A 21,405-nucleotide genomic window follows, 5' to 3' on the forward strand; every position below is an offset into this window, starting at 1 on the left:
TGACTACTAACCTCCGACCTGGATGATGTCATCTCCGACCGCTGCCCGGCTCATTCTGATAATAATCATTCTGCTTCGGCATTCGGGTCCATTTTTATCTCAACCAGCCGGAGCTTTAGTGAGTCCAGGTTGAGGAGAGGAAGCCTGTGGAAGCTGAACTTCATCCAGCTGCTCATTTTGTTCTGACAAGTCAGAAACACGCAGAAACGAACGTAGCATTAGCCGTAGCAAGTTAGCCGCGCCGGGGCAGCGGTCGGAGATGACATCATCCAGGTCGGAGGTTAGTAGTCAACCTACAGACGCAGCATGTTGTTAACATGCCACCACGGGCTCGGAGGGGAATAGCACTAGTGTATCATAACAAAATATTGGCGAAATGAGTGAGTTTTGCGGCGGATAATATGTTATTTAGAGGCTGCATTGCGCTGCCCCGTGCTCTCGCATTATACGGATATACGCGCCGCTCCACTGGGGCTAATTTCGTCAAAACAACTCCAAATGACACCAAAGTTGTCTGGGTGAGTAGAATGATCATATTTTATGCTAGAAATAAGGTCCAGGTTGTAAAAAACGAAAATTCTCCTTTAAGAGACATTTTAGCTTTTATATTTTATAAGATATAATTTTTGTAAGAACCACAATAAATACTACAGGGTATCCGCGGGGTTTTAAAGTAAAATTTGAAAATCTAAATTTTAGGCCTTAATGTCTTAAATTTGTTGAATTATTGTGTTCAAGTCTTAAATAATTTTAGACAGGTCTTAAATTTTCTTATGCAGGGTTCTTACGGATCCTTAAAAAGTCTTAAAAGGCATTGAATTCATTAATCTAAAAACAAGGCCTTAATTGGCATTAAAATGTCTTAAATCAATTTTTCAAAAGTCTTAAACATGTTAACACATGGTAAGTGGTATTTTATGGTTGTAATTAGTCTGAAATCTCAAAATAATTGGTAACATTCTGACATAGAGAAGTTAGTGGCGGCCGTCAACCCTAAATTTCTCACCGCCACCAGCTCCCGAGTCAGTGTTTTTTTTTTTTCCAGACTTTTTATGCATTTATTTTGAAAGGACAGCTGGAAAGAGACACAATCCAATGTTCATGTAGCAGTCACTTTACTTTGGATCACATAGGAAAGTGGGTAAAATTGTCCCTAACCCTATGTAATTGATGTGGTGTGTTCTGCATTAGTGTTTATTATGAAGTCGGTCTTAAATTTCATTTGAAGTGGCTTTAAAAAAGTCTTTAAAAGTCTTAAATTTAACATGGTTTAAGCTGTAGGAACCCTGTTATGCCCACCATGGGCGAGCATTTCACTCGCATTTGCCCCTAAAAAAGAAAACACGTGTGAACCGGGAACATCACAAAAAAGAAAGAGCACAACCTGCGATCGTTCAAAAACTACAAATCCCACAATTCTCTGGCCTCAACGCACCAATAACAGTAGTTAGGTAGTAAGTAGTAGTAGAAGTAAGGGAGAGTGGAGCTGTCGGTGAAAAGAGGGAACAACACCACACTGGTGTCCGGTGAACACACCGTCACGTGGCCGTAACGCAAAGACGCGATTAGGCGCGTGCGCCGGGCGATGCGGTAAACGCGACTTCTTTTTTTTTTGCGACAATACACACGATTTGTTTTGGGCGACGGGACCTTCGCGTCTTGGTCTATTTCATCGCTTTTTTTTCGCTCGAGCTTTTACGCGCGACCAAACGCGAGATACGCGAGATACGAGATTTATCGCTCGTTTTGACTCGTGTCAAAAAATTCACTTTTTTTTTTATTAAATGTCAAAAAATTCATGAGCCCGCCCATTTTCACTACAACAACAACATTTCTGCTCTCATCAACCATGGTTGAGGTCACAACGCTGCTGTAGCTGCTCTGGATGATGAGCTACAGAGACTTTAGAGTCCAACAGGAGCAGAGCGTCGCTGTGTCGGACTGTTTGGATTTAATGAAGAAGCTGCACAGAGTCAGGTGAGCAGAAGCTGCCCCCCCCCCCCCACACACACACACACCACCGACCCCTAGAATAAAACACCACTAAGCCTGGGTTTTACCTGCGGGTAAACCGGAGCTTGATATGGAAATCTTTTTTTTTTTTTATGGACACCTCTGCCTCTGTTTCACTTTATGTTGCTGGTAAATAATGTGGTTGTAAAAGTAGTAGGCTAAAGTTAAATTATTTTTGTATGCACTAATTCAAGGGGCAGAGCATAAGAGACATTTTTGCTTTTTATACTTTATAAGATATAATTTTTGTAAGAACCACAATTAATAAATATAGGTTATACATTTCAGTGAATAACTAATTGTTCTCAGCATTTGTTAGATAACTTTCTTTGCCCAATAAATTAAAATCATGTTGGAACTAATGTCTCCTCTCTTGCAGCCAGAATCTCACCTACTTTTAACCTCAGACTCACAATGATGTATCAGATGTCAGACTGCCTCATTCTTTCAGTTTTAACTGAAGACATGATTGATTTTCCCAATGATCAATGATCAATCTGTGAAATTTGAGCTGGTGAAACCTGCAGAGACCCTGCTCTTTGTTGTAGTGAGAGGAATTATCTGACCCATGATAAACCCAAATTTATTCTGAATATATTATCACTCAGTAATCTTGAATTAGTTTATGTCAGTAGGATTTTAATGTGAGTCTAGATTTGGGCATTAGCAAATAGAGATTAGGTTTTTTAATGGGAATTGAAAACTGTAGAAAATTGATCTTTTGATGAGGAGTTGAAGGGAAATCAAACATTCTCATTACCGTAAGTCAAAAATAGGATTTAATATTTTATTATAGTTTGATTTAGAGACACTTTATTAAGTCCAAAGGAAATTCAAGTATCCAGTAGAGCAGACAATATAACACAAAGATTACATTCATATAAACTATGTACATACTATAAATTTATGTTATGAGTAAAAAACTGAAATAGAGAAGAGAAAAAATAAAAATGTGTACCAAAGTAAATATGCATGATATATATAATTGATTGAATTAATAACATATTCTTTAAGGTGGTGGGACAGCTGCATTTCATGCATGAAAAAAAAATCTAAATGAAAGTTTTCTGTTGTGCAATAATTAAATGATCATTTGTGAACATTAAATATGTCAAAGATTATGAAATGAAAACTTAGATAAAAGCTTTAAGTTTACAGTAATGGAGAAGATGCAACTCCAAAACCTTTTAATGCAGTTTCTTAACCAACAGGCAGTTTTTCTGAATCCTGAATCACAGGTAAAGCTGCTAAATACAGGTGAAGTTATATATCACAGATAAAACTACTAATTAAAGTCAAATCAAAGAATTCTTTATTTGTCTCAGATTGAGAGGGAATGCTGCACATACACGGAAAAACATGTAATAAATAAAAAGGTCACGACAAAAACATGTAATAAATAGGAGGTTACAAAAATGCATTTAAAGTGCAATATGCCACAAAAAAGGTAAATCTGCTAATTATAGGTAAAGTCATATATTACAGGCAAAACTATCATAGGTAAAGTAGTAAAGTACAAGCAAAGCTACTATTTACAGGTAAAGTAATACATTACAGGCAAACCTAAAGATAAACCACAGGAAAAATACTAATTACAGGTAAAGTTATTTTATCACAGACAAAACGACTTTTTTTTTTTTTTTTGAATGCGAGTATGTTGTACAATTTTGGACTTCATTTCAAAACTGGCTGTTATCTAAACACATTATTTTGCCCCCATTAAATTGGATGTCGATCAAGGTTGGACTACAGTTAAAGGAAAAGAACTTGGACTTTTTGGTGAACATTTTAATTTCCCTTGGAAAACATTTCATCAACAGATGTAAATACCTCAAAGTGAAACCCCACTTCAATGGATGGATAAACAAACTCAGAATGTATTTAAAAAAATCTTTGCATTACATGAAAAGCAAAAATGCCCTAAGGTTATTTTATTTGCTGGACTTATTTAGCTACTATTGTGGACTGAGACCCTCACATTCTCTTTTCTTTTTCTTTCTGTTCTTGATTGATCAAGATAGCTGATTCAGCACTGTGCATTTATCTATTACCAATGTGCCTTTAATATTTGTATTTTGAACATAGACTGTAGGCCTATAAAAAAGATTTTGAAGATACTTCAATAAAAAAATAAATATATATATTTTCAATCAAAAAAAACCTTCACTTCAATAAAAAAATAACCCTTTTCAATCAAAGAAAAAAAAAGTGTTTGAATGCAAAAAATATAGTTAATGCAGTTGAACACTGTTTTTCTTTGATTGAAACGGGTTTTTTGATTGAAGTGAAGGTTTTTTTTATTGAAAATATATTTTTTGATTGAAGCAAACTTTTTTTGATTGAATAATAAAGACACAAATCTACCTTAGCGCCATCTTGCGGTCAGCGGTGGAACTACAGCCCCCCCCCCCTCCCTCATCCCCCCTCCCTCTCGTGCGCCCTCCTGTCCTCGCGCGTGTGACGTATGTTCCTGTGACGCGCAGAAATTTTAAACTCTCGTCCTTTTTCTCAGTGATGGCGGCTTCGTTTCGTTCTCTCCCTGGAAGCTGTAACAACAACAAATGGTACTACACCCGGCCGCAGATCGACAACAGCCCGTCCCGGCGAGCGGGCCTTGACCCGGACAAGGAGCTCTCCTACAGGCAACAGGCCGCCAACCTGCTGCAGGACATGGGCCAGCGGCTCAACGTGTATCTTTTTGTCGACGCTAGCTGCGTTAGCACCTTAGCATGTTAGCATCTTAGCACGGCGGCTAGCGAGGTGTAGCGCTAGCTGCTAGCTCGTCGTGAAGCCGGTTCCTGCTGCTGCCGCTGCTGCTCGGTGCTTCAGGGCCTGTGGTTTGTTTTTGTGTGTTTCTTAACTAAATAACGAGACAGTTTGTAGGTTGTTTTGCGGTGGTGAAGTTAACGGAGGCTGGTTAACGGCACAGCGGTAGTAGTGTCAGGTTGAGCCGGGGCCTGCTGCGGTCGGCGGCGGCGGGGCCTTTCAGCACCGTAGCGTTAGCATTAGCCGCTAACTGTTAAATGTTTATACAGAAAATGCAGCACAACAACGTGTTTCACATGGAAACACATAGGTTTTATTTGAAGTAATTTAACACTCGACATGATTAAGGGTCAGTCCCGTTATGTGTGTGTGTGTGTGTGTGTGTGTGTGTTTGTAGGCAACAACAGCTTCCGGCTAACCTGAGCCCAGGTGAAGCTACCTGAGGACCCAACTTTGTTGTTGTTCTGCCACTGATGTGATTATAAGACTTCTGTTTTCCTAAGATTAGATAAAATGATCCTTTATTCGTTTTACAGTGGGGAAATCAATGTACAAGGTTGAACCAACAGACAACAGCAAAGAAATGTATTGCAGTATTGTGTAATAGCAGCATTTGTAATGGAGTCTGAATAATTAGAGTATATACATGTTTCATATGGAAACAGTGTTTTTAGTTTAAGTATTTAACATGCTACATGTTTTAGGATCAGTCCTGTTGTGTGTGTGTTTATAGGTCCAGGTGAAGCTACCTGAGGGTCCAGCTTTGTTGTTGTTCTGCCACTGATGTTTTAACATAAGCTGAGAGATTTTACAAGGTTGCAGCATAGAAATGTACAGCACCGATAATAAATAGCAAATAGCAGCAAAAAGAAAGCAGAATTTGTAATAGAGCATTGTTAAATGTATATATACTGTGTATATTTTATATATACACATTCCAGTCGTATTTGGTGCTGAGAGGAGGAAGGAGCTGCGATAACTTTAACGCTCCTTCACACGTTTTGGTTTGGAGGAGCTGGTCGGTGGTCTGATGGAGCTCTGTGGTCCGGTCAGGATGTCGCTCCAGCTGTCCATCAGAGGGGACAGCTGGGCCGCCGTTCCCCAGAGCAGCTCCCCCTTCACAGATTCAATAGCTCAGTTTAAAGTACAAACCCGGGGCTGTATTTTTCTAACATTTTAGGTCTAAAAGAAGGAATCTGAAGACATGCACCCAGAAGTTTATTTACTTCAAGCAAGCCGACATGTTTGTAAAACTAGATCTAATTCAAAGTCTGGCGGAGTCGAGACCCAAGTTGACGCTCGGTGTGTTCAGGTGCAGTGGGAAGCTCCCGTTTGTGTCATAAACACAGGAATATCAACTCTTGACTTGCTTCAAGTAAATAAACTTCTGGGTGCATGTTTGAGTCGCCATCTGACGCTGTCTGTGGCTTTGAGGGATGGAAACAGCCTAAGCAGCAGAACTTTCTAATCCGCTCCCATTCATCGCTGCCGTGGCGATGCGGGGACAGACACAACTACCGCAAAACAGGAGCAATTAAACAGAAAATCTTCAGATTCCTTCTTTTAGACCTAAAATGTTAGGAACATACAGCCCCGAGTTGAATTTGCCCGGAATTGTCCTTTAAACTCATCGGTTTCTTCGTTATAACTGAGGGAACTGGTCGCTGTAGTAATATAACCACCACATTGTCCTTAACCATCACGCATCAGGTCCCAACTTACAATAAATACAGCGATTGTGTACATGCATCGATTCTACATGGTCCAGTCTTTCACCAGATTTCACAGAAATGTAAGTAAAAGTTTGTTTCAGACTCGTCTCAACTCAAACTCGACTAGATGTCACTGTCACGATCATCACCATTTTGTTTTTCTCTCTCTCTTCTGCCAGGTTATTTCTCCTGCAGCTCTGTTCCTGGCAGCGAAAGTCGAGGAGCAGCCCAGGAAGCTGGAACACGTCATCAAAGTGGCTCACGCTTGCCTCAACCCTCAGGAACCGTCACCAGACGTGCGCAGCGACGTAAGTTTAAACTTCTGTTCACCTGATTGATTGATTGATTGATTGATCTTCACAACAACGACACAGCTGAGCTACTTGATAAAAGTAATAATTTGTGCGTTTTATTTGTGGTTTCCTCTGTCTTTTTTTTTTTTTAATGTACAGTCATTCAATAACAAGAATTTGGTGTTAAAGGGACAATGAGGAGTTTCTATTTGGTTATAAAAAAGTCTCACGTTAATGTGGATGAATCTACATTACCCACACTTGTTAATGGGCCCATTTTCGATTAGGGATGTGCAGGGTTACCCAAATTTATTATCCGGTTAATCTAGGATTAAAAAAACGGCACGTTAGAGCAACAGTCTAGTGTCGGATCAAACTATATCATCGTGCCGTGGTTCGGCTTTTTGTAGTGTTCAACAGTTTCGGATCAAGCAACGTGATTTTCTGCTGTGTAAAAGCGTTTTGGATCGAGCCTCGGACTTTCAAACCTTTTACAATAATCTGTGGTGGTTCCCTCAGAGACGACAGGTGTCATCAAGTCTGTTAAGGTGCGTTCACACCGGAGCTTTTATTTTTGTCGCTGTCGCTCGCATCGCTCCGAAAAAAACCGCTCCGTCGCTCAGCTGCAGCCGCTCGTCAATTTGGCACAGAGCCACAGACTCGCATTTTCGCTTTGATGACATCATGCCCACTGCCATGTGCCTCTGTTTACACCGGCACCACCGGCATTACAGCAGCCAATCGGAGCTGAGCGACGAGCGACTGACGGCCGGAGAGTTGGGATTTCTCATCTCGAGCGACTCGAGCGAAAAAACGCTCCGACGCTCCGTTGCTGTCGCTCCGAGCCCCAGCGTTTTTTCGCCTGGGCGATTAAACGCTCCACCGCTCGTTTGTATTGACTTAACATGTAAACTCGTCGCTCGTTCTAAAAACAAAAGGTCCGGTGTGAACGCAGCTTTAGAGAATCTGCTTTCAGTTTACAAACATTCTGAAACCTTCCCAGTTATTTCCTGAAACGATGCGAGGCAGAGAGGACCGAAGGCACCAAAATGTTGTGTGGACTAATTAGGGCTGCCCCCGACCAAAGATTTTGTTGGTCGACCAGTAGTCGTCACTTATGGCGATTAGTCGACTAATCGACCCCCCACCTTGACACAAAAAAAAAAAAAAAAAATTTAGCCTAATAAAAAAAAAAAATTTTTTTTTTTTTTTTTTTGCCCGCGGTCAGGTTGAGAATTAATTAATTAATGCTCGTGACTCCGGCCGTGTTGGGTCCGAGATTCAACAACAAGCCGGTCGTGTTTCACCGTTATTACCGGCAGAATGCCCGTTTATCACCAATAAACACAGTAGATGAGGAGGGTAAAAAGTTACTGAGCTCAGGCTGTGTGACGGGGGTGCGGCGGTGGGGGTCCGCGGCGTGGAGCGGTGCGGGCATAGACATGTCTATGGGTGCGGGTCTCTGACTGCAGCGGGGACCATCATGGATCCGCTCCGTGACACTGAGACTGACCGCCGGTGAGCGCTGTGGGACGGGACCGGGGCTCAGACAGCACCTGCTAATGGTGACAGCGGTGATACGAGAGAGACGGCCGTGCCGTGTAAAAAAAAAAAAAAAAAGTGTCACGTCACGACTTCCTGTATCTGGCCCTTCAAAATAAAAGCCCCATAACCTTTCATATACAGTTCAGTCATTGATGTTGGCTTAATTTTGACAAGACACGGCTCCAAATATTTTTATTTTTTTTCCTGCGACCAATCGACCAATGAAATTTTGGTCGGCTAATGATTTTTTGGTCGACCAGTGCTTGGTCGACTATTTGGGGGCAGCCCTAGGACTAATAAATAAGCACCGCTAATAATTTAAAAAAAAAGTTTTCTCCTCCGAGGCAGCCGCAGCATAAAGATGCACATCTGCCCCATGTGTGCATCTTAAACTCTCTCTACTCTTATTATCCACCTGATATTTAGTCTGACGACGCTGTGTGTCAGTGATGTGACTGTCTGACGGTCAGAGAGCATTTATACACCGGCTGCTCTCTGTCCATCCGACATGACCTCATTTTATTTTTTATTACAGTATTCAGTTACCCGGATACGACAAGGTTAGGATACTCGGTTAGAAAATTATTCGAAATGCCCATCCCTACTCCTCGTTGTCCCTTTAAACCATTTGTTCTGAGTTGCACTTTGTTTTGAGAGGGCTACACTAACGTTGTCATCGCTCCAAATTGCACATTTCTCCTCTCTGGATATTTCCAACTCTAATTCATCTGTGAATATGTTTACCAGCAATTTTATGTATTTTCTTTTTTATGCCTGCGTTCACACTGTGTATTTGTATTGGTACGTTTTGATAAGTTGCTGTTGTTACTTGAGACGTGGAGGTTGCATGATGCTTTTTGGTCGAGAGAAATGATCCAGACTGACGTTACGTTGCGTTTCAGTGACTGTGTGTGTGTAGGTGTGTTGTGTACCAAGTTGTTAAACAAGAGCATCTGTACGGGCTACATGGATTAAATCGCTCTAAACCAAGGTAGGTTCAGCCAGCGTGTTTGAACATCAGCGCCCCCAGACCCTTTCTAATATTAAAGGACAATTCCGGGCAAATTCAACCCGAGGCTCTAGTTTCTAATATTTCAGCTCCAACAGAACGAATGTTTAGGTTTTCTTGTTACTGTCTTCTGTTCTGCAGTAGTTCTGTCGCTGCATCATGTATAATGTTTAGGCTGTTTACATCCCATAAAACCAGACCACACCAGATGGTTTCACACAGACACCGAGGAGTTTGTTCACTTCAGTCGTTGTGCAGCGTTTTGTTATTTACTGCTCTTGTTGATGTAGATTTTTCTGGCAGTACAGACGCTTTCTAGCAAAGCTGGATTTTTAATTGCTGTTTCGATCGTTGCGTAATGCTACTCTCATACGTCTTTTACTGACTCATTCTCTCTGTTTTCCGGCTGTGTAGACGCAGTTTTAGTACCGGTAGTTTTAGTTTAGTTTATTTCGGACTTGACATGTCACCTCAAGACAAAGAAGTAACAAAACAGAAAGTACAGATATCAAAGTAAATATATAAAGTGTACAATAGACATTTAGACTGAAAAGGTGTAGGCTGAAGCTTATCTTATTTTGCCTACACTGTTATAAATCAGGTTATATTAAAAAATATGCAATCTCTCCATAGATTGGCAGCTGTAACCGTTGTGCATCTTAGTTTAGTGTTGGTTCTGATTTTTGACTTTCTGAATATACACATGATCTCTCTGAAGTTAATAACGTTGGCTTTTAAAAATGCCGCTTATTCTGGGGCTTTCTGTTGGGATCACATCCCGCTTTGAGACTGACCAATCAGCACAGAGTAAGGCTACGTTTATACGGAAATGATCTGAACAGAAAATGCAAAAGTGGCATCGCGTCTTCACATTTTATTCCGCGTTTAGATTAGCGTTTTCTGGAGGAAATCTGTGTGCATACGGTGACGCAAAAGTCTGTGGAATTCAATGTTGTATGCACGCAAGGCGCCGAGGTGGCAGCGCGCCATACAACACACAGCACACAACAGGCTGCACGCCGGCCGTCGTAACGCTGCCCTCCGTGCCCTCCTCAGGTCGTAGCAATCGGAGCAGAGGTTTTGCATTTTCACCCTTTACACGGAGACGCAACGGCACAGCATTTTTAAGATTTCCGCTCTGGAGGGTGGTTTCACTTTTTTGAGTTTTCAAGCCCCCAAAGCGCTGTCGCCGTCTAAATGAAAGGCACATCCGATTAAATATTTTGCAGTTTTCATCCGCGAGCGTTGTCATGTAAACAGGGCCTGAATCTCTACCTCAAGTCACGGTTTATTTATAAAACACATTTAAAACAACCTCAGTCGACTAAAGTGCTGTACAGTTGTAAAAATACAATATAGTTAATCATAAACACTATAATAATCAGGCAGGGACTCGTATCGGCCCTGTTTTGGTTCCTGGACCTGCTCCTTCAGGGTTTCCTCCTTTGCTCCTGTTTCCTCTTTCTTGAAGTGAACAAACCCCTCGGTGTATGTTTGAAGTAGGGCTTTGACATCGAACTTCGTTATTCGAATATAATTCGAATATTTAAAAAAAGTGATATTCGAACGAATATTAGAGCAGCTCTAAATATTCAAACCTGAACAGATTCAAGATTCAAGGCTTTTTTCAGCCTGTTGAAGTTGTGAAACGCGAGCTCATTAGCAAAATATTATCAATTAATATTTGAATATATTCGAATATTAATAAACAAACGAAGTTCGAATATGACCATCTAACATTGTCTGGTTTATGGGATGTAAACAGCCTAAACAGTCTACGCTGCTGTGGCGATGCAGGGACAGACAGAAGAACTACTGCAGAACAGGAGGCAGTAAAAAGAAAATCTAAACATTTGTTCTGTTGGAGCTGAAACATCAGAAACCAGAGCCCCAGGCTGGATTTGAGTGGAACTGTCCCTTTAAGCTCCGGCTGAGAACGGTCAGACGTCCCGTGTAGCGAGTCCAGCTGCTCTTGTTTGACAACGGCCGTGGCGGGCGCCCAGTGAGTAACGTGCCTGTCCTCTCAACCTCAGGCTTACCTGCAACAAGCCCAAGACCTGGTCATTCTTGAGAGCATAATACTGCAGACCCTCGGTAAGTTGGGGAGGGAGACCCAGGCCCCTTGCTTTTCCCTCCAGAAACACATGTGATGATGCAAAGAAAAGAAAAGAAAGAAAGAATAGTGCTACTGCTAACCTTGTGTTTTTACTTTTCATCCACAGAAAAGCCCCATAAGCAGAGTTAGAAAGACGCACTGGACACTGACTTTCATGCTTCATGTTATTAGCGTCGCTTTTCCCCGCAGTTACTTCACCCATTTATCCTCCTATTGTTTTGTTTTTTTTTCTCCTTAACTCCTCACATTTCCTATTTTTTCCTTCAGATTTAAATTTTTTTAAAGCCATTTGTTGTAGGTCTTTGTGACGCTGCTGCATTATTCTCATGAACAACGGCTTTTTTTTTAGTTTGTCTGCTCTGCTACAGATCGCTTTAATCCCACGTCACGTCATCGGCTTTGATTGAATTGAATTCACAGAACGAGCATCCAGACATAAATTAATAAAATTGCCATTAATGTCTTTTCACATTCAACAGTTCATGTTTGTCCAGGATGTTATCAGATAACGAAGAGCACCACACAATTTAGTAACAGTGTTGATTTTTTTTATTTCCAGGGACTTAATGATAACTACTGAATGGGAAGTGACTTCTTTCTGCTGCTTCTTTTCATTCTCTTTACTAATCTCTCCTTGTTTTTTGTCTCCCCTTTTTTATTTTATTTTTTATTATAGCTTTTGAAATCACCATCGACCACCCACACACTCATGTCGTCAAGTGCACTCAGCTGGTCAGAGGTGAGTCTCAGCTCTGCTCCTGTGTGAAGTTGTTGTGTTTGGATGTTTCACTGTGATTATTATTATTATTACAAACCAGCTGCATCGGTTGAATTAATAATTTGCAGGATTTAAAGGTTTTAAGTGGATTTCTTTGTTCTGTTGTTGTTCCAGCGAGTAAGGATTTGGCTCAAACATCATACTTCATGGCCACAAACAGGTATATGCACAGTTTACTATAGAACACGAGCTACTGTGTCTTTTTATATGATTAGGAAAACGTGTTGTGAGTAGGGATGTCACGATTACTTGTTTTCACAATTAATCGTGGTATTAAACGCCACAATTAATCGGCAGATGTGCGCAAACATAAAGGTAAATGCACAGATACTGGTCCATTTATCTAACCTAACATTGAATTGGTAGGAATTTAAATGTAAACGTGCCATTTTTAATTAAAACAAATAGCAAAACAAAACAAAAACCATTAAAATAAATGCAAATATTTGGTATAGATGACAATTTATGACCTGGATATTTCAAACACTTCCCTGAGGATTAAGAATTGGTCATATATTAATAGATACTTGACATATTTTGTGTAAACAATGAGTAATGTAATTATATTTTGACTATTTGATTTTACACATTCATAGTGTTGTGAAATGAATTAATGCATAATAATCGTAACACCGTTTATTTCGGATCCCCATTAGTTGCAGCAAAGCTACAGCTATTCTTCCTGGGGTCCAGCAATATCAATTATACAGTAAAGAAATACAAAAACAGAAACATTATAAAAATTAAAAACAAAGAAAACAAAAAACAAGTGAGCAATACGCCTCGCCTAACAAAACCGTGATTATTTCTCTGACAATAATCGTACCAAGAACATTTATAATCGTGACATCCCTAGTTGTGAGTGTGAGTGTGTAATCGTCAAACTCAATATACTGAATGTCTGCTCTCTCTCTCCCCGTTTGTGTTTTTCTCCTTCCTTCCTGGACTCATCCTGCCGTAGTCTGCACCTGACCACGTTCTGCCTGCAGTACAGTCCGCCGGTCGTGGCGTGCGTCTGCATCCACCTCGCCTGCAAATGGTCCAACTGGGAGATCCCCGTGTCCACGGACGGAAAACACTGGTGGGAGTACGTCGATCCCACCGTCACCCTGGAGCTGCTGGACGGTACGTGCTGTTGGATTCACATGAGAATCACAATTCTCATTTAATACGATTCAGAATCGATATAAAATGTCCCAAAATCGAATTTAAATCGATAATGAAACAAATTCTAAGGAAAATCCATTTCCTTACGATTTAAAAGGCAGCATGTTTAACTGCACTTTTAATTGTGTTACTTAAGCAATATGTGATATTGCTTTTATGCAACAGTTTCAACAATTCCATCTAAGCATGGATAAATGTTTAAAACTCACTAAATGTGAAAAAGACACTTAAGTCATTCTGTCTTGTAGCAGACTGGAGTAGATCATGAGGATCCTTTGCACCGACAGACTGAAGCAGAAATCATTAGGAATCAAATCCTTTTGAATCGAAAATCCATTTTGAATTGAATCGTAGCCCCAAAAATCTGAATCGAATCGTAAGATAGTAAAAGATTCCCACCCCTAATAGGTTCGTTACCTTTAATTGTCGGTGCAAGCTATTTTTAGAACGGTGGAGCAGAGCCGTGAGCTGCTCAGAGCTACGCTACGGAGGCTCATTATGGGATTTCTTGGTTTCCCTCATCAAACTCATCAAATACACAATCCAACAACTCCACAACGCTCTGGTGGACAAGTTGTGAGCTGCACATTCACCACGCTATGAGATAATAACACAACGTTACCACACAGAGTTGTTTTAGAGGTAACTACTAGAAATTGTATTTCCTGAAGGAAATACGTGTGAATGCTGAAAGCAGCTGAGCGCCATTGCTTTACTCTGCCACTAGGCCACAGAGAGCACACAGTTGTCTTAGAGCAGCGGTATAAACAATAAGACAAACCAAGATCATGGTCATATTTCCTTGATATAACACGGTAGAAATAAGCGGCGTGTTGCTCTGCTGTTTGATACACAGCTTGCTGTTGTGAGCATATAGTTAGTTTGAGCTGCAGCTAAAGTGAAAGGGAAGAATTACAATGTAATTGCCCACTACAACTGTTTAGTACGTTAAAGATGCTTTGTGTTGCTAACGACAGCTTGAAGTGGTGCCGGTGAGTTTTTTGTGAGTTTTTTGTTTTTTTTTGGAAGGTTTTTAAAAAGTTGAATGAAATTAACCTTAAATCTAAACGTGTCTCTTCCCTCAGAACTGACGCACGAGTTCCTGCAGATTCTGGAGAAAACGCCGAGTCGCTTGAAACGGATCCGCAACTGGAAGGTCGGTGTCGTTTCCCTTTTTCCTCCTCTCATTGCTGCTTTGTAACTCGTCACTAGGGATGTCACGATTATAGATTTTCTTTGTACGATTACTGTCAGAGAAATAATCACGGTGTTACGATTATCACAATTATTACGCATTAATTAATTTCACAACATATGAATGTGTAAAATCAAATACAGTCAAAATTTAATTACATTACAAATTTTTACACTAAATATTTTAAGTATCTACTATTCATATGTAACCAATTATTAATCCTCCAGGGGAAGTGTTTTAAATATTCAAATCATTAATTGTCATATATACCAAATGTTTAAGTTTATTTTAATTGTTTGTATTTTATCACAAATGAGACGCTAACATTTGAATTTTCTACCATGTTACGTTAGGTAACTTGACCAGTATTTCTTACATTTACCTTAACTTTTGTGCACATCTGCCTCTGTGTTTCCAAAATAATCTTTTTTGGAAAGTGACGGTATTTAAGAATCTTAACGATTAATTAATTGTGACGATTAATTGTGAAAACAAGTAATTGTGACATCCCTACTCGTCACAGACTCGTCGTCGTCTCTAACTGTCGTTTTTCCGTTTCCTCCTCCTCTCTCCTCGCTCCTCGTTTTCAGGCCGGCGGTCAGACGCCGAAGACAAAGACCAAAGTGCAGGACGACGGCGGCTGCGACCAGCGCGACGCCATGATGAGCATGATCTCCATGGCGTCGTCGGAGAGCACGGTGGCCGGACTCATGAGCCTCTCCGCTCCTCCGTCCGCCAGCGGCTCCTCCTCCTCCGCCGACGAGAAGGAGCGGCCGGCATCGGGCAGCGCTCAGACCTGGAGCGGCGGGAAGGAGCGGGCCGAGCCGCCGCCGCAGCAGCAGCAGCAGCAGCAGCAGCAGGCGGCGGCGGCGGCGGCGGCGGCGGCGGCGAACAACGAGGTGCACGCTCCGGCTAAAGTCTCTCTGAGCGAGTACCGGGCCAAGAACGCTGACGTGCTGGCGGCGCAGAAGAGGAAGCTGGAGAACATGGAGGCCAGCGTGAAGCGGGACTACGCCAACGCAGCGCAGGCTCTGATTGGTCAGCAGCAGCATCAGAGTCAGAGGAAGGAGAAGCAGCATCATCATCAGCAGCAGCAGCAGCAACAACAACAACAACAACAACAGCAGCAACAGCCGCCATCTTCATCGTCGTCCGGCAACGCAGCTGCTGCAGCCGCCGACATGTCGAGCCCGTCGCCCATCATCCTGAAGATCCCTCTGGAGAAGGAACGGACGCACGAACGCAGCTCGCTCAAGATGCGTTTACCCGTTGCCGGCGGCGGCGGCGGCGGGCGCGACCAGGACATCAAGGTGCGGATACGAGTTCCTGAGAAGCAGCGAGGAGGAGGAGGGGCGGCGGGCGAGGAGGGGGCCGGCGGCGGTGGTAAGAGCAGCAGAGACAAACACAGAGAGCGCTCGAACCACCACCACCATCATCATCATCACCACCATCACTCCTCCTCCTCGTCCTCGTCCTCCTCGGGCGGCGGCGGCGGCGGCGCTGCCTCGCTCTCCTCCTCCTCCTCCTCCTCTCATAAACACTCTGCTGCTGCTGCGGCGGCGGCGGCGGCGATAGGAGGCGGCGGCGGCGGCAAAAAAATCCCCAGCGACTCATCGAGAACGAGCTCCTCCTCGTCCTCGTCCACGTCGTCGTCGCGTAAGAGGACGCACTCCCAGGATGCAACCGCTGCCGCGGCCGTTACCGCCGCCAAAGTCAGCAAGTCGTCGTCATCTAGGAACCCGTTTCAGCCGCCGTTGCCGCCGCCGACGGGACACGGCGTCACCGACATCCTCGGCGGCGGCTACTCGCACTCCAAAGGCGACAAGACGGACACGAACGGTCACGGAGTGGCGGCGGCCGTAGCGGCGGCGGCCGCGGGCGTTGGCGTTGGCGGCCCGCAGTCGTCCAACGAGTACCAGGACACGTTCGATCTGCTGAACTCTCTTCTGAGCGCTCAGGGCGTGCAGCCGGCGCAGCCGTCCATGTTCGACTACCGCGCGCAGTACGGCGGCGGAGACTTCAGGTACGGCGGCGTTGGTGGCGTTGGAGGCGTTGGTGGCGGCGTTGGCGGAGGATCGAGAGGCGGGAACCCCAGACCGCCACCGCTGCCGTCAGAACCGCCGCCGCCGCTGCCGCCGCTGCCCAAATGATGCTGATGATGATGATCATCATCGTCCTGTCCGTGTCCGAGCCGGACGCCACAAACACCTTGTTACATAAAGTATTTGTAGCGTCGCGTTATGTGATGATGATGTCATAAATGTTCACCTCATGATGTCATAACGACGCGTTTAGTAATAATCTGTAGAGCCGCAGCTATTATAATCAAACAATTATCGATTATTAAATTTGTCGTCAGCTGTTTGAGTAGTTTTTTAAAGAAAAAAAGTCCAAATTCTCTGATTGCAGCTTCTTAAATGTGAATATTTCTGGTTTCTTTGTTCCTTTATGACAATAAACTGAGTCTCTCTGACATTTGAGGACGTCGTCTGGTGGTTTGAGAAACACTGGTTGATGTTTTTAGAAGTTTTTTAACATTTTATTGAACAAATAACTAATCGATTGATCGGTCAAATATTTGACAGATTAATTGTTAGTTGCAGCCCTAATAAACTTTGTTGCATTTTGTGAGAAGTTGTTAAATAATGCACCAAATTATTACAAAATGTAGGTGAAAATGTAATAGTTTTGTGCATTATTTAACACCTTATTACAAAATGCGACGGTTTATTAGAGCTGCAGCTAACAAATTTTTTCATTATCGATTAATCTGTTTACTTATTTAAACGATTAATTGAATAGTTGTTTTGATGTTTTTCAACATTTTATTGACCAATCAGTGTTTCTCAAACCACCAGATGACGTCCTCAAATGTCTTGTTTTGTCCACAAACCAAAGAGAGACTCAGTTTATTGTCATAAAGGAACAAAGAAACCAGAAATATTCACCTTTAAGAAGCTGGAATCAGAGAATTTGGACTTTTTAAAAAAAATTATTATTAAAAAACGACTCAAACCGATTATTAGATTATCAGTATAGTTGATGATTCATTTAATAATCGATTATTGTTGGATTAATTGTTGCAGCTCTATAGTTTATTACATATTTTGTTCAAGAATCTGATCACAAAATGTGGCAGATTTAACAAAATGGGTCGTTGTTACATCATGAGGTGAATATTTATTACATTATTACATAATGTGGCGCTACAGAGTTGGATTTTTTTTTTGTTTTTTTTGTAACTCACCCAGTGTTTCTTGACTTTCGGGCTTTCGGTGTGTGACAGCAGAGAAATGTACCTGTTCTTTTTCACAGTGGGGCAATAAAGAGGCTTGAAAAGCTTGAAAAAAAAATGTGAGGGAAAAAAAATTACAGCAGAGCAAAGTGTAGATAATTTTTTTTCTTCTTTCTTTAAAAAAAAAAAAAAAAACTGCAGGTGAAATGTGATGACGGGACCCGATTTACTGTTTCTAGAGAAGAAAGAAGTCATTGTCTTGAAATCATGGAAAGGAAAGCTAAAAGATTTCCATCTCGTACCTGTCATGTCTTCTTACCAGTTGTCTTTTTATAATGTTTTTATAGTGTGTTATTTATTAATTGATTACTTAAAAAGAAAAAAAACACAGTCCTCCCCCCCCTTTTATACCTTTTTAAGGTCCAGACTGTACAGCCGAGTGTGAGAGTGCATGTCTACAAAGCCATCGTCTCAATATTTTTGTCTTTTTTTAAGAATATTTTTCTTCTTCAGCCATAATTGCAAAAACAAAAAAAAGCTGATTGCCCCACCACGTCCTCCCTCGCCCCCCCTCTAGTGTTTTATCTATTTTGTTTCCCCTTTTATTATTATTTGGTAAACTTGTACAAAGGATGTAAAATGTTTAAAACAAACATGAAATATTTTTTACATTTTGTTATAAAAATAGCAACAAAAAAAGAAAGAAAATAAGAAGAATTGTAAATTGAGGAAGCTTGTACTTTTTTTTGTTTTGTTTTTTGTTTTATTTTTTAAGATTTGGAGTGTTGCAGTCATTGTTTTAAATGGTTGTAAAATATTCATACTCAGTTCTGTAATGGTTACACTAATGGACAAAGTTCATACCAAGCATATAAACGTTTTATGGTTTCACAAAGGGTTCAGAGAGTTCAAACATATCTACTCGATATGGTCACAATGAAGGAGCTGCCAACGGACATTAACCAGTTTTATTTTTGCCCTGTTTTTTCTTTTGTTTTTTTCCAAGAGAGATAAATATGCAGCGTTTCTACAACACGCACGATGTTTTTCACCCTGAAATTATGGAGAAAAATCGTGTTTCTGTGCTGGTGGTTCTCACTTTGCGGTGACCATACCGAGCACAGCTACTACAAAGTATTGACAAAACAGATTTATTAATTAATGACTGATCATAGGCCATCTTTTTGTTTTATTAATGGTTGTCTTTTCATTCATTCATTCATGCATTTCCTGTGGGGATGTTTCAGATGTTTTACCCCCCTGTCACACTGTTCCAATGTCATCATCATGTTTAAACTGTCTTTTTTTCATTTTTTTTTAAAACTCCACACCTCCAAACTAAAGTGGTGGATCTTCAGTTTATTCAGATTGTTGTTTGTAATCCTTCCACAAGCCATGACTCATCAAAAAAAAAGAAAAAGAAAAGAAAAGAAATGTTGCATGTGTTCTTTAGTTTTTGTAAAATCATACATGGCAAAGCAAGTTATCGACATACCTCCACTACAGGGTCATGAGCAGCATGAAGTATAATACTGTAATTAATCTGAATTAATGTTTTAAATTTTGTGTTGGAGCAAAAAAAAAAGGAAAAAAAAAATGAAGGTGGGAGAGGAGAGGTGCTCGTTTTTGTTGGCAAAGAGAATCGGGTATCATCTGTACATTTAATTCATATTAAGCTTTATATGATTTTGATTGTATAGTGTTACTGCTCTTAACCTGCTTTCTGTTTCAGTTTGTAATCAACAATTTGTTTTATTTTTTTAGGCAGTTCACAGTAAATGCAGTACAACCAATCAGCCATAATTGTAAAAAAAAATAATATTTTTGTTCCCTTGGTCTATGGAGGATTCGCTGAGAGAGTGGCGCTCTTTGCTCAGGCAGCAGAGGTTTTTTTTTTTATTAGTTATTCAACTCTTGGTTGTAACAGGGAAACAGTAAATGCACTGAATATTTATCTCAGTAGGATTGCCTACAATGCAATTGAACCAAGTGTTACATGTATTCTGGTTTAGACTATTAGAATAGACGTCCAATATATCATTGCCATCTTTAAAAAAGAACATATTTTTTATTTAATCTGGACAAATCTTCCCATTTGAAGTATTAATTTAATAATACTGTGAGAACGCCGTACAAGAGGACACATGATTATAACAAAATAATAAAAAAAAAACATACATATGTGAGGAATAAAACAACAATGGAAGACACTCATGCAACCTAACAATGCAAAAAAAACCACACAGCTACAATAAGTTTTCACATCTTGGTGTTTATAGAGACACTCAGGTCTGGAGATGAAACATTTTGGGATTATTATTATTATTTTGTTTCTTTGTTTTTCAGTTTAAAAAGGTTATACACTACCGGTTAAAGGTTTTCTAACACCCCCCACTTTTCCAGTTGTTACTGAAGTTAACGGTGTTTAATGTCTCAGTGTTGCTGAAGTTAAAGCGTTAGAACAAATAAAATAAAAAAAAAAGGACTCGTGGAATCAAAATATAAAACGACCATCCTAAAAACCAGCCTTTTTTTTATGTTTAGGATCATTATTGTCATTGAATCGACCTCCGATCGATCAACCAGCACGTCTGACTGTGTTAACCTGCATTTTTAAATCACCGTTCTCACAGCAATACACAGAACTACTGACTGTTCTTCCTGCAGTGCAGTATTGACCCAGTAATGCAGGGCTGTAAGTCACACAGTCTGTTCCAACACTGCCTTTGTACCGACGGACGGAGGGTTTGTGAGTCATCGGGAGAAGTTGGGGATGTGTTTGCATTAAATTTAAAAGCTGCCATTGTTGCATGAAAAGATGTAAATTCACCAAATTCTTGAATTTCACTGAACAAGCCCTAGGTTTCTATCAGATTCAATGATTTATTTTTTTTCCTTCTACGGTCACATAAACAAGACACCACTTTTCCTGTCTACTGGTAAAGTTCATCCACTGAACTTTGATTTCTACGATTTTCCCCATACAAACTGGAAAAATGGAGCGTTTTCTAAAGTTTTTGACTGGTAATGTATGTGAACACTGTCTTTTTGATATAATGTGGTTGCTTTATTCTCAATAAAAGTCAATAAATATTTTAAGAAAATGCCAGTTGCATTACTTGTTTATATTGTGGGTGTTACTGTATGTTTATTGAGATCCCCCATTAGCATCCGGTTGAAACGTATCACATGGAGACAATAAAAGAATAGACATAGACAGGAAACAATACATACATTTTAAACATGCAAAACAATAACTACAATTAAAATGAACAAGACAAGACTGTGTCAACATCTTAGTAAGTGAAAGTTCTTCTAAATAATTTTCTTTTAGACCTTTTTTTTTTTTTTTTTTTAAGCATATGCCGGTAGTATACTATTTTGTTGTTTAATATAGTTTGGTACTGAGCTCCATTCTTGCATTGCCCTGTTCCTAGTTGATGTAGTTTCATGAGCTGTTGGGCGCGACCATGAGTGGCAACTAACTCGACCAATCAGATACCGAGGGCTCTGGACGCCCGGACCAATCAGATGCCGGAGGGGGCGGGGCCAAGTGTATAACTGCCGCGGCTGTGG

The 21,405-nt window shown here is 40.9% G+C and overlaps 1 protein-coding gene across 2 annotated transcripts; it reads left to right on the top strand.

Annotated features, from left to right (window-relative positions):
* Positions 1–4,527: 4,527 nt before the first annotated feature.
* Positions 4,528–20,908, top strand: ccnt1 (cyclin T1; the record flags this gene model as incomplete). Of its 2 annotated transcripts, XR_014595496.1 has the most annotated exons (10): positions 4,528–4,703; positions 6,490–6,571; positions 6,671–6,799; positions 11,372–11,432; positions 12,131–12,193; positions 12,347–12,392; positions 13,194–13,357; positions 14,485–14,555; positions 15,185–16,836; positions 17,767–20,908. XR_014595496.1 is itself a non-coding variant. In XM_083975290.1 (9 exons), 9 exons carry the CDS (start codon positions 4,528–4,530, stop codon positions 16,742–16,744), a joined length of 2,352 nt encoding a protein of 783 aa, XP_083831416.1. In that variant the 3' UTR covers positions 16,745–16,977. The 2 variants fall into 2 exon arrangements, 1 of the variants encoding a protein (XP_083831416.1); XM_083975290.1 differs by lacking the exon at positions 17,767–20,908 and having other exon boundaries at positions 15,185–16,977.
* Between the last annotated feature and the right edge of the window lie 497 nt (positions 20,909–21,405).

Source organism: Trachurus trachurus (genome assembly GCF_905171665.1).
Source record: "Trachurus trachurus genome assembly, chromosome: 7".
In the NCBI taxonomy this organism is placed as follows: domain Eukaryota; kingdom Metazoa; phylum Chordata; class Actinopteri; order Carangiformes; family Carangidae; genus Trachurus; species Trachurus trachurus.